The sequence below is a fragment of the Gymnodraco acuticeps genome, unplaced genomic scaffold, assembly GCF_902827175.1.
Source record: "Gymnodraco acuticeps unplaced genomic scaffold, fGymAcu1.1, whole genome shotgun sequence".
Taxonomy (NCBI): domain Eukaryota; kingdom Metazoa; phylum Chordata; class Actinopteri; order Perciformes; family Bathydraconidae; genus Gymnodraco; species Gymnodraco acuticeps.
In genome coordinates this window covers 498,935-512,357 of record NW_022990667.1, presented here as the reverse complement: position 1 = coordinate 512,357, position 13,423 = coordinate 498,935, and the positions used below count along the sequence as shown (strand labels likewise).

The 13,423-nt window shown below is 43.3% G+C and overlaps 1 protein-coding gene across 2 annotated transcripts; it reads right to left on the bottom strand.

Annotated features, from left to right (window-relative positions):
* Positions 1-6,747: 6,747 nt before the first annotated feature.
* On the bottom strand, positions 6,748-13,072 carry spice1 (spindle and centriole associated protein 1). Of its 2 annotated transcripts, none has more exons than XM_034229617.1 (17): positions 12,935-13,072; positions 12,414-12,512; positions 12,286-12,333; positions 12,032-12,172; positions 11,845-11,947; positions 11,545-11,663; positions 11,276-11,364; positions 11,011-11,153; positions 10,804-10,926; positions 9,812-10,086; positions 9,173-9,301; positions 8,847-9,093; positions 8,337-8,764; positions 7,300-7,483; positions 7,162-7,219; positions 7,015-7,078; positions 6,748-6,892 (listed from the first exon to the last, which is right to left on the bottom strand). In XM_034229617.1, the coding sequence occupies exons 2-17, from the start codon at positions 12,510-12,512 to the stop codon at positions 6,836-6,838; spliced, it is 2,307 nt and encodes a 768-aa protein (XP_034085508.1). In that variant the 5' UTR covers positions 12,935-13,072; the 3' UTR covers positions 6,748-6,835. The 2 variants fall into 2 exon arrangements, with proteins under 2 accessions (XP_034085508.1, XP_034085509.1); XM_034229618.1 differs by having other exon boundaries at positions 8,337-8,722.
* Between the last annotated feature and the right edge of the window lie 351 nt (positions 13,073-13,423).

The following is a 13,423-nucleotide window of genomic DNA, read 5'->3' as shown; positions in this document are numbered from 1 at the left end:
AGCTCGTTTCTCCTGCCTGTCAGAACTCTATCTGGGATCCAGCCGGAACTAATCAACTCCAATAGGGCTCCCCATTACCCAGGGTGCACTGGGCCAGGGGTTTGAGGGCTGGCCGGTGGGAAACAGAGAGGTGGAGAAGGGAGAGCAAACCCCCCCCCCTACCCTCACACACACACACACACACACACACACACACACACACACACACACACACACACACACACACACACACACACACACACACACACACACACACACACACACACACACACACTGTTTCACACTGCAGCAATAATAAACACTTGCAATAATATTTTCACAGCAAGCAATAGCCTGCTTCAGATCAGAACTCTGCACAGCTGCCGAGCGCACATGGGCACACACACACTCACACTCACACACACACACACACACACACACACACACACACACACACACACACACACACACACACACACAGAGGTTCCTGGTCACGCACGTGTCACACCATGCTGATTCTAAAACATGAGACATTTTAAAGGCTCTTTTGGTGAGAAAGCTGCATTCATTATTCATTATGCATCTGACGACAAACTTATTACAGAAAGAAAATGTTCTAAAGTCCCAGTGACACATGAGGTAGGCCTAGCTAAACTATTGAAGTAAAACAAGTTGAAACATTTAATTTAATCTGGTGTATCTAAATGCCTCTTTTTGTTTCCATTTCTAGTTTAAAAAGTTGAAGAAATGTTATTACTGACTGAAAAAAATACTACTTTTTTTATTCGTGTTGTTAGTGTTAGGTGTAGTTTTATTAAATTCATAAAATGTTATGTGTAAAAAGGAAAGTTGGTTAAGTAATGCAACATTAACAGTGCCCTCTAGTGGCAGGATAACACCACTGCAGCATCTAAGGAAAACTGAATAAATATGACAAAATACTAAATATATAATATCTCTATATAGTTTGCATTTTGTCTGAGCTTCTTTTAATCTACAAACAATAAGCACACAGAGTTAATTTAATCAGGATATGTTATTTGGATTTATGGTGTTTGGCATAATAATTATTGTTCAAAAAAGAAACGCAAGAAGTTCGACTGAGTTTGCAGGAAAAAACAAGAAAAACAATGTTTGTGATAAATCTGACTCGACGAGAACTGGTAGACATTGCTGAAAAGCAGAAGTAAGATTTATAATTGCCTCCACCTGTTAAGAAGCTGCTCCTGGAGTCTCTGTTACACCGTCACTTTGGAGCTATCAAAGGCAGCAGTGTGAGCCAGTGTGCGAGTGTGTGCACAAGCTTTAGTGTGTGTGTTTTCCTGAGTGACTTCAGCCTCCTTCACTGAGGTGAAGTGGGGGCACATTTAAATGAGTAAAGAAAACTAACCCTCACCATCCTCCACACCCCTACATTATTGTGTGTGTGTGTGTGTGTGTGTGTGTGTGTGTGTGTGTGTGTGTGTGTGTGTGTGTGTGTGTGTGTGTGTGTGTGTGTGTGTGTGTGTGTGTGTGTGTGTGTGTGTGTGTGTGTGTGTGTGCAGTCTGCTTATTAAACCAGCTGAGTTTTCCCCTCTGCGATAAAGACATGGATGTGTGAGTATGTGAGTATGAGAAGTAAAGGAGGGGTGTTGAGGCTCCTCAGATAGTGTTGGGGGGGGTGGTGGTGGGAGTCACATGGGAACCTTCTCCATGCCCTGTAGTGGGTGGGGGTAGGGGGGGGCATTGAGAGGCGCTGGGCTGAGGTTAATCCCCATTCACCCCGTCCTTCACTCAGCCTGGCCGGGCACAATAAGCCCCGCCCCCCTCCCCCCGCTGACCTCTGACCCCTCAATTACGGCCGCTGTCCCCGGCCCCTTTATGCCCCCGTCCCGTTATTATCTGCAATATTTACTCCTTTTGATTCCCCTGCCGGCCATTGTGGAAGCCCACTCTGACTCCTGAGTGACGGAGAACTCAAGTGCTCTCCTTCCTCCTCCAGCTCCATCTGAAGCTCAGCAAACACCACCTGAAGTGGAGCACAGTCGCTTCACACCACTTATTCATGGCTCTTTGATTCAGAGGAGCTGCACAGAAGAGCAGCGGCCGATGAATGGACCGAGTCACAGCAGGGCCTTTTAGTTTAGAGTCAATACATCAAGACTGCTGGTTCAATTCCAGCTGTTATACCCCCCTGAATCTTTACTATTAAGTGGCAATACTTTCTTTTAAATACATAATGACAGTGTAAATACTTCTGAAGTTTTACTTTAAATACACATTTGAATGCAGGACTTTTACTCACAACAGAGTTGGGTAACGGGTAGTCATTACGCTAAAAATAAATAAAAGTGTATATTATCAAAACTATGAGAAATAAGCCAATATTATTATACAAAACTCATACATCACATATAATTAAATCCAGTGATTGAATGAGCTAAGCACACGTTTTATTTGGACATAATTGTACTTTACTTTTGTACTTATACTGCTTTATATTTTTGAATTTCAGAGGCAAATATTCTACATTTTTCTCTACATTTATTTAACAGACAAAGTTACCAGTTACTTTTTACATATAAAAACGCATGAAATGTGTATATGGTATGATATATGATGATGATATAATAACTATAATAACTTAGTACTGTGAAAAATGAATACTTTGAATTGTAATACTTACACTTTGATTGTAATACTATTGTGCTTTTACTTGTAATCGAGAAGACCATGGTATTTCTAGTTGTATTCTTCATTTCCTGCCCTGTATGGATCAGGGAGATGGTGGTGTGTGTTGAAGTCTTTATGTACCTGTATGAAGTTCAGCTGGACATCTTGTTGCTTCCTCCTCTGAACATCAGGATGTATCAACTGTGTGAGCTGTGTCTGTTACAAAAGAAAGAGAAAAATACACAGATTGACATGAAATACCTCATTTTAAAGGGGGCTTTCTAAGATAGCAGTGTTATGGCTGCCAGATGTTGCACCCCCTGTCTAACTCTGGCCAGGATGCTCATAATCTCACCAAGATCACACTGGTGTTAGTTATTCCCCTCTAGTTTAAGCGATCAAAAGCATTTTACTCTGAGCCTTTCAGGTGAAAAATCAAACGTTGGTTTACCTGCTGTTGTCTCTCTCTGATAAATGACCCCAGGTTGCCTTCTGCTGGCTTTTGTTGGCACTGCAGCATCTTCTCCTGCACACACAAACACAACCTGCTGCATATTATATGAATGTGACAACACTTCATATAGAAACATAATAATAATATTAATAATAATACATTACATTTATAAAGCGCTTTTCCTGGTGCTCAAAGCGCTTACAAGCAAGTAAAACAAAAATAACAACAAAAGTAAAAAGTGCTAAGCTAGGTAGAATAAGGGCGAGGGGTTAGTTGATTAGGAGTTGAAGGCAAGAGTGAAAAGGTGAGTTTTGAGGGATTGTTTGAATGATGTGAGAGTGTTGGCGGAACTGACGTGGCTGGCTGGGGAGGGAGTTCCAGAGTGGGGGGGGGGGGGGCTGCAGTCAAGGCCCTGTCACCCCAGGTCCGGAGCTTTGTCCTGATGGGCTGCAGTAGGTTAGCTTCAGCCAGTGGCGGTTCTAGACCAATTTGACTGGGGGGGCCACTGGGGGGCCAGTTATTTTCTGAGGGGGGCTCAATAAATGCAGGACGAAAAAGAGAACTAGACAGTATGAAGTAATTGCGCATAAGAAAACAATGCAATACAGTTATTGGTATTTGTTTCAGTACACTTATTTCAGATAGATCTTATAGTTATTACTGTTAGCTTCAGCTTAAAGGGATAGTGGAAATCCGCGAATTTTGGGTTTAACTTATGTATTTTTATTAAAAATAAGCATAATAAACACATTTTTTTTAATTTCATGCGCCTAGTTTCATTTTATTTTCAATTTTACTGCGCCCTCTCAATGAAACGAAATACTTCGGGAATCGTCGGGAATCTTCGGGTGATGACGAGAGCATAGGAAGACGGGCACAAACAATGGCGGACATTCAATAGCATTTGCATGTGAATAGCCGACCTTTATTATGGTACCGAGTATATTGCCATAAATATGATGATTGATTATCAGTAAAAAAAATTACGTGACACAACGACATTGGATTAACCTTGAGATGCGTTTTTATTCCGTTGAACACAACTTTTGATCACAAATCAAAAAAGGTAAGACGTAATTATTGTAATATTTTTGGAACCGGATGTTGTTTACTTTCTCTTTTCTGGCTGATAGCTCCAGGAATTCGAGGTCTTACAGTGATGACATTACATGTGTGGAATCTGTGGAGTCTCAGCTTTAAATCGTATATCTTGTTTGTGCAGTTAAGATAGTAATAAGGGACATTTCCTACCGTGTGTTGTGTGTAAAAAAGCGTTAGCATTAGTTAGCATTGTTTCGCTCAATGCTAATTCAAAGGCTTGGTATTACTCTTGTGTTTTTTCTAGCTAACAATTGTTCTTATTGTCAGTTAGCGGAGTTTCTTACCTTTAAAAGGGTATGAAACATTAATAGTTTCATAAATGTTAAGAAGCCCTGAGACATGTGAGAGAAAAAAAACTGTGGGAGGGGTCCACTGGGGGGACCTTCGGGCTTAACTGGTTAACAATGATTAATATTTGTAAAGGCTACAGGTGATCTTAAGATGCGTGAGCTATGCTTAGGGACCTACCAGTCAAGATTATTTGTGCGTAGGGGTGCATCATCTGGCGCCTGGTCCTGGTCATCCTCGCCATTGCCCATGCCGTGAACCATCACCTCGGGCTCGGGCTCGAACAAATAAGGACGTAATGGTCCATCGTCTGGCTCAATATTGTCACCATCGTCGCTTACTGAACCGGATTCAGATTCAGTTCCTAAAACGACATTTTCGTAGGAAAGCCGAGAGGATGTTTCTGACTCGCTATCATCACTGGATACCTCGTACAATCCTTCTTCTTTGTCTGGTATATTTGCCCTTCCACGTTCATTCTGCATAGACGCCATGGTTTGTTATCGTATCGTCTTCCTAAGTTTTCGTCACTTCCGGTTTGGCTGAGTCGAACATTTCGTTTCTAAAAAACTTCGGGGAAGCTGCAATAAAGTGCTTCTAACATGCGTAAGGCAATTATTATATTTTTTTAATCAGGTGTGATTGTTTTGGTACGTAATTATGCTTGTATATAAGTTAAAACGAAACTATTTGAGGTTCCATTTCCACTATCCCTTTAAGTTATAGTGCAATTTTTGCACTAACATCAGATCATATTTATATAAAAATAAAGGCAATGAACAGTTACATCTCTACTTTACATAAGGGTGTCTGCACAATCTCACATTCCAGCAACAAAATCTTGCGGTTTTTGGCAAAGCGAGTACCAGAAAATATACATTTAAAAAAAACAAAAAAATGTCATTGTTAGGGGGCCATAGGGGGGGTCAGAGTTAGGGGGCACTGGCCCCCCCTGCCCCCCTAGAACCGCCCCTGGCTTCAGCAGACCTGAGGCGACGGGTGGGGGTGTGTCGTTGGATGAGGTCACAGAGGTAGGGGGGGGGGGGGCAAGGTTGTTGAGGGCTTTGAAAGTGAACATGGTCCTGTCAACACAACATGCAGAAATCAGACATGACAATGTATTTTAAAGTAGAAGTATGGACACGGAGAGCCAGATGAAAACATTGCTATAGTTCTGTCATGTAAAGTATGCACAAGCCATTAAGTCAAAGTATAAATAAAGTGTCTGGTATGGATTGTTTTAGGAGAATGTATGATTGAAGGGACCACAGAGACAGAGATAAACCAAGACTTCAGAAAAAAGCAGTGGGTTGAAGCATCTCACTTTTCCTCAGTCTTTCTTTATGACCTATTGGAACACAATTATCTTCTACACATAAAACACAAACACACAGAAACTAAGGGATATCAAAATGTCTCAAAGGCTTAGAAACAGTGCGAAATTAAAACCAAACCACAAGCAGAGAAACAAAAATACAGAGCACTTAGTTTTGACCTCAGTCACTTACACTTTTTTTTGGAGGCAGTAACACACATGTTCATTACACACACAGATGGTGATGAGATGTGATTAAACAAGCATCTAAAACGCTCATTTGAATTGATTTATTTAAAACAAGGGACAGTGTACATTAAAGGTGGGGTATGTCGTTTTGGAGAAACCAGCTCGAGTGTGCTAGAATTTCAAAGTACACAACCGGAAAGAATCTGCCTCTTCCTTCAGACTTCCTTACAGAGCCCCTCCTCCAACACACATAAACGCGCACATGACCAATGAGGGCACGAGATAAATTTGTGCACAGATGGAAGGCTGACAGGCAGGTAGGCCATCCAGTTACTTTAGCCGGGCCGGCTCAGATGATTGGTCGTGCTTTTTACAGCGCCACGGCTTCCACAGATTACATATTATTATGTATTTATTGTCAAAGCATTTAATGTATTCATTGCTATCGGGATGTTAAGAGCATTCCATGGAATATAACAAAAAGTGTTTCTGAAATAAATTACATACCCCACCTTTAATCAACATATTAAAAACATGTAAAAGTACTTGAATTAGCCAAAAGGCTAGTTTTCACCGATAGTCCCTTTGCCAGGTGGTGAGAGACATCCTAAAAGCAAAAAATACCAAGACATTGTTATACCAAAACAAAACAAATTACATATTTACAATAGACGACATCACTGAATACAGGTAAGGAGCAAGTCATGATAATACATTCCAGTGGTTTTAGATTTCTGGATCAGTTATAGAAACAACGATGACAAAAACACAAAGGTAATTCAAAAACATATTTAATGCAAAGATAACATAATAAAAAACAGGTTTAAAATCAGTTGCAATAAATACGCTTCTTCTCGTCATGTCACATGAGCGGACAACGAAAACCAGCCTTCCCTCTCTCTGCGTTTCTCCATCTGTTGTGGAGAAGAAAATAAGTTATAGACACAAGTGGAACAGTTTGGTGTAAAATATGTGTGTGTGTGTGTGTGTGTGTGTGTCTGTGTGTGTGTGTGTGTGTGTGTCTGTGTGTGTGTACCTGTGTTTTACTCTCTTTTGTTTCAACTCCAAGACTGTGAGAAGACAATTCAGAACCAGCAGATCTGCAGCAAAGAAATATAACAATAATAAATGAATCCCCGCAAACTGTTAACGCATATCACTTTCATTTAAAACACTGACTTACCGTCTCTCTACACCTCCTCTCTGTAGCAGCATGGAGCTCTCTGGACTCTCCCCTCCATCTGAAAATGACATGATACAGTTATTTTGCACACCGACAGGGCGTCACACAGATGGACAGGAACATGTTGAGTTATTCTACCGGCTGACTGTGGGCTGAAGGCGGAAGGAGGGACGGGGGAGTCGGAGGGAGAGACTCTGGCTGAGACGCTCTGCTTCTGTTTGTCGATGAGCTCCAGCAGGCGGCCCCTCGCTGCTGCGCTCTGTCTGTTCAGCTCCAGGAGGCGCTGCTCCACTCTGCTCACAGGCAGGGGGGGTGCTGCTGCCTGAGCAGGACAAAAACAAAACATTATAGAAAGGATAAAAGTGAACTGATCTTTCTAAAAAGGGTATTGCCATGGGATAAAAGCATGTGACTGAAGTGATGGTAATGTAGATGGAAGCTCAGGGTCTATGCAGGAGGCCTGAAGTCACATGTAATACCTTTTAAGACCTTTTAAGACCTTTTCCATACATTTTAAGACCTCATCTGCACTTTGAGTTTTAACCGGTTACCTTGGTGACACACTTTACCTCACATTGACTATATACAGTATTGATTGTCCTTCCTCCTTATCTTCCAACCATTTGGACGCAGACTTGCATTTCCCCATAACGATGTTGTTTAAAAACCGGCGTAAACGGACCTCCGCGCTATCAAGCGGTGAGCGTGCGATGTCCTGTTCAGATGACGTCAAACCCAACGGGATGCCATCAATAAACTACACAGAATCACACTACACACCTACGCCATGATTACATTCAGGCAGACTGTAGAATACAACCTCTTTGGACCATTCATATACTTATTGAAAACAAGCTACAAAATGTCATACCTTGGAAAATGACTTTTTAATAGCCTTCATTTTCGCTAAATTGATTGATCAACTTTTAATACTTTAAGACCCAGCGGACACCCTGGAACTTGGTGATGGAAGCTAGTTTCAGGGAAGACAGATGCGAAGAGATGGGGTTTGAGTTTGCTTTTAAAGGAGTCAACAGAAATAGCTTTGCGGGTCTGAAATGGTAGACGATTCCAAAGGAGAGGAATGAAAAGGCTCTGCCACCTACGGATGATTTCTACATTCTGGAGATGGAAAGGAGACTTGCATTAGATAAGATTATCCTTTATAGACTCACCTGATTGGTCAGTTGCTCTCCATCAGCTGCCTGGACACTTTGGCTCCTCCTCCCTGTGCTGCTGGACCCTGACGTCCTCCTCTCTCCAACACTTTGAGGTGTGACCCTCCCCGTGCTGCTGGAGCTCCGCCTCCTCGGCTCGATGCTGCCGTTAGGAGAGCCTCTGGACCCCGACCCTTTAGCCTGGCTGAGCTGGGCCTTGATCCGGTCGTTCTGCCTGCTGAGCTGAGTGATCTCTGCCAGCATGGCTTCAGGTGAGAGCTGCGAGCTGAGGGGCTCTGAGGTCAGCGATAGTGAGGAAGAAGAGGATAGGCTGGCGAGAGGAAGGCTGGTGAGGCTGGAGGAGGAGCTGTGGGAGGGGGCGTCCTCTCGGGAACGTAGGATATCTACAGGAGGAAGATCCCGGTGCATAGGAATGAGAAGGGGCGCTGAAAAGAGGGAGGAGGGGATCAAAGCTTCTCAAAACTGTGGAAGAACATGAAACAACTTAAATCAGAAACCAGCTGTTACCAGGAATGTGTCGCCACTCGTCTCTCTGAGAGGGGGAGAGCAGGACAGCTGGATAAACCGAGGTTGATGGTTGTTGAGGATCTCGCTCAGCGACTAGTGCAGACTGACAAGCTGTCACAGACGGACCTATAACATGAGAGTCCTGCGGGGGGGCAATGGGAGCCTCCAGTAGTCCCAGTCCCCCCATCAGCAACACCACTGTGTCCAGCTTCTGCTCCAGCTCCTCTGTGCGCTGCTGCAGCCCGGCCTGAGTCCAACACAAAGGAAGCACAGTTTGAATCTGGACACTGAAGTTATCTCAGACCACGTGGTAGTGAGTGTCTCACCTGCAGGGCGGCCTCCTCTCTCAGAGCCATCGTCTCCGCAGTGAGAGCATCGATCAGCCCCCGCTGCTCCCTCAGCTCCTCCTCCAGTCTCCTCCTCTCCAGAGCATCTTCTTCAGCTTCCTCTTCCCTCTGAGGATAATGGAATTAGGGATGAGCGGACACAGTGTCAAACAGGAAGGAAAGAGATTGCTTAAATCCGCCCCAAAGGGTTCTGTTCATTCAAATAGCATTGAGAGGACAGTAGCAGTGATTTTTGCTAACCTTCTGGTGCAGATTCATGTGAAAAGCACTCAACACGGCGCACTGATGAAGTAACGATGGAACAAGTTAAGTGAAATGAATTGCAGGCTGCTTGGGAGGTAGGGAAGATAGCTTCACAAAATGCTTCACAAAATGTAAAATGTACCAAATGGGTTTGTAATGAAGGGGTTAAAACACTGGTCCTTTAATTACAGCTTTAGTCTCAAAGCACATTATAGTACAGTGTTTTAACAAAATATTTAAAAAAACGTTGGACCCTCAATTAGATCGACAAAAACTAATATAATAACCTTTAAAAGACATTGATAAGCGGCTCCAATGAGCAAAGTCAATAACATTCTGCATTCTGGGTGTATGTGAGTGAATGGGTTACTGCACCTGTTTGAGGAGGTGCACCAAACGTCCCAGAGTAGTGACCAAGGCGACGGAGAACCCAGTGAGGCCTTGTGCTCTGTGGGGTTTCTGACTCTGTGCTGCAGGGGGTGCAGTGTCAGGACTCAGAGTGTCCAGGTCCGCCTCCACCTGACCCAGCATGGCCTGCAGCAGACCCAGGCTGGACTGGTCCCCACTGAGGGAGGCCACAGAGGAACCATCCAGCTGTGAACTCTGAGGGACACACTTCCTGTTCCTGCTGGGGCGACTGTTGGTCATGCCTGGAGGAAACATACAGAAAAAACACTCATTTTTTATCAGTTTATATGCTGGAACATTTACGGCACCTTTTTACAACGTGCACCCGTCGCTGGTCCTCTCTAACGGTCATATACAATGTTTTTGGGGTCGTTTCCAAATGAGCTTTTCTGCTGTTTAGGTATGAAAGAAACATTAGAATATAGCTTCCTGTTATTGTAGAGGAAACTTCTGTGTAGCATGCAGTGGAGTCACCGACTCAGGAAGGAGACACGGGAAGAGTCGGAGCTTTGATGTCAAACCACTGTGATTTATTTGGAGTTGGTACCAGAGTATTCACATCACAAATCCAAGAGTCAGAGGTTCTGACTCCACGGTAGAGTTGCCACGTCAATTCTGGAGAGCCTCTCTCTTGCCAGCCCATCTAACTGGTTTCGCAGAGAGTAAACAACATATTTGAGGAGATAGCCTAAACAGTGTGGGAACACAGAGCTACTTGCCTCGGACACTTATGACCTCGAAGATTTTACCTTGGAGTCCACAAATACAGAGAAGGAAGTGTCCCAGTGTACCCACAACACAGACCATCTGTATCCCAGTATTGACCGGTCACAGAATGGGAACAATAACATTATTGGCTAAGCCGCCTGTGTCCTTAAAGAAGGTAAACAGACATCGAGGTTTGTCCTGTATGTTACTAATTGGCGTCTTATGATAATTATTTCCACAACAGTTATTACCTGACTGGTTTAGATGCTCAGGGTTCAGGACTTGAGACACCAGCACTGACGGTTCCTCCCTGGCTTCCTCCGATTGGCTCCGTCTGGACCGGAAACGCTGAACAGCCACCGTGGCGTTGAGAGCTGAAACGAGGCGGGATACGTTTCTATGTGGACTATTTTTTTTTACATACATTTTTATCAATTGTCCTTGTCTTTTCGTCCTACCTGCATGTCCTGGAGCTCTGTCTGAAGTGCAGGGGGTCACAGGAGCATTATCCTGGTCTGCCTGCTCCGAGTTGGGACGATGGGCTTTTTGTCGCTGTTTCCCTTTACCCAGAGACTCCGCCTTCATTTTACTTACATTCGACCTGTAACAGGAAATAATGACAAGCAATGAAGTGGTGTCAACAAGATCTAACATATTATATTCCCCCCCTACACAAATCAGTTTCATATCTCAGATTGCGTAATGTTCTGCAGGTATAAGCACCTTCTGATCACATGATACTCTGATCTGGAAGTGGGACCTGTTTCTTCATCGCTGTAGTCTTCCTCTGAAGCTTCAAATTCATTAAGAGCCTGGAAAAAAACATTATACACATGCAAACATATTAATATAAACCGAAATCTTTACCCAGGAAGGTAAAACTAGGGTGTTAAAAGACACAGACTGCATTACATATCTTTTTAAAAGAAAATGAAACATAAATAGATGATAGCTGATGAAAAACACACACATATGACATTATCTTGCCACACCTGTTGGTCCATCATAGACTGGCTGAGCAGGGACAGCTGGGTCGGAGGATCTGGTCTTTGAAGTACAGGAAGTCCTGAGTCAGGTCCGCAGTTTGGAGCCATCGTCACACTGGGATGACCTGAGGAAGTACACGGACCTCAAGTAAAATACTGAAGAGCATGTACATGGAATGATCAGAGAAACCAAATATCTTGAATTGGTTGTGTCTAAAAACAGTGAACATGTGAGGCAGATTCTGCGTGTTTCACACACTTAATACGTATCTTAAGCTACAACAGAGTGAATGGGAAGCTTTGTACCAGTCTGCCTGCGTGGAGCATCTCCAAACAAGTCTTTGACCACAGCCATGGCTCTGTCTGAGCGAGCCAGAACGTCCTGGAGCAGCAGCTGGTCTGAGAACACCTGCAGCAGTCAAACACACCACACACACATTAAGTAAGGGACAAAAGACACTAACAGTAACGGGTAAATCCTCGTCACACACACCTCCCTGATGATGTTGAGGCTGGCGTTGTCGAGCGGTGCCGGGCTCCCCACGTGTCTGAGACGCCGCTGTAGGGCTTTCTCTCTCAGATCCCACTGAGCCGCCACCTTGTTGTGGGACTTGTGGATCTCATGGCGATGGCTCTGTAGCAGAAGAGATCACACAGACGAGCAAATTAGGTTGTAAATATGTGAGTTTGAGTACGATAATAATATGTTATAGACACACTAACTAGGCACACATTCGAACACCTTACCAGCTCTGCAGGAGATAGCTTGTGCACAGACAGGTCATTGACAGTGCTCTGAAAGAGAGAGGGCTGTCAATACTTCATCACATTCAATACATGCATTGTGTAATTTTCCAGCAGATGTCTGTACTCACCACCCAGTCTCTTTTCGGAGGGGCTGCCTTCTTGGGAGGGCGAACAGGCCTTTTTCCTTTGCTGTGTTGTTGTGGACGCCCAGCTCTCATAAACGACATCTGCTCACACACAATATGAAGATTAGCAGAGGTGTAAAGTAACTAAGTGCATTTACCCAAGTATTGTTTTGAGGGAAGTGTTTTAATGAGTACTTTTGTAACTTGAAGTACATTTTGATGCTAATATTTGTCTTCTTTTACTTGAGTTACATTTTGTTTGCAGGACTTTTCGTATTCCTACACTCTGGTACTTCTACCTTTACCTACGTAAAAACATCTGCGTACTTCTTCCACCTCTGAAGATTAGTCCTTCACATAGTAGACGTGTACAGACTTAGCTTAATGCACAGCACATGTGACTAGCTGCAGATCTGTGTTCACCAGTAACAGTTAGCTATCTGTTTACACCTCCACACGAAGCTTTCCTCACCTTTAGCTGATCATTTCATACAAAGCTAGACAAACATTGAAACAACACTTACGTTTCACGATACCAAGCCACTGTTAGTCGTATTTATGGAGCTTTAGGTTGTGTATAACTTTACAACAACACTAAACTCTGAACAGCATCAAACTATCTTCGGTTGGTTTTGTGACAGTTTTTCAACAGTGCGCGCCACTTCCTGTTGCTACGGACACCGCTTCAGGGCAGAGCATTGTGGGTAATGTAGTTTGGTTGAGCCAGTAGGATAAGCGGTTGAAGAGGAATCCTCAGAGTAATTAAGTAAGTATAGAAAATAAAAGTATACATCGTGCAGCAAAACAGATTTAGTATTAATAAGTGTTATATTATGTAGTTATTATTACTAATACACAACGTTTAGTCAGCATTTTAATGTTGTAGCTAGCTGTTTGAGTGGTGCTAACGGCTTTAAATGTTGCTAAGAAGAATTTAATACCACAGTGTAAAAAAAGTCAATTAAAGTAGATTTATTTTCCTGCAATTATACTTAGTATTAGCTAAATATATC

What these genes read in the sequence shown, in the direction of transcription:
- spice1 (XM_034229617.1), bottom strand. Translation starts at nt 12,512, where the DNA reads ATGTCGTTTATGAGAGCTGGGCGTCCACAACAACACAGCAAAGGAAAA. An exon ending in CTTCAGCCCACAGTCAGCCG is followed by an intron (nt 7,220 to 7,299) that starts GTAGAATAACTC and finishes TGTCATTTTCAG; the next exon opens with ATGGAGGGGAGAGTCCAGAG. An exon ending in AGAGGAGGTGTAGAGAGACG is followed by an intron (nt 7,079 to 7,161) that starts GTAAGTCAGTGT and finishes TCTTTGCTGCAG; the next exon opens with ATCTGCTGGTTCTGAATTGT.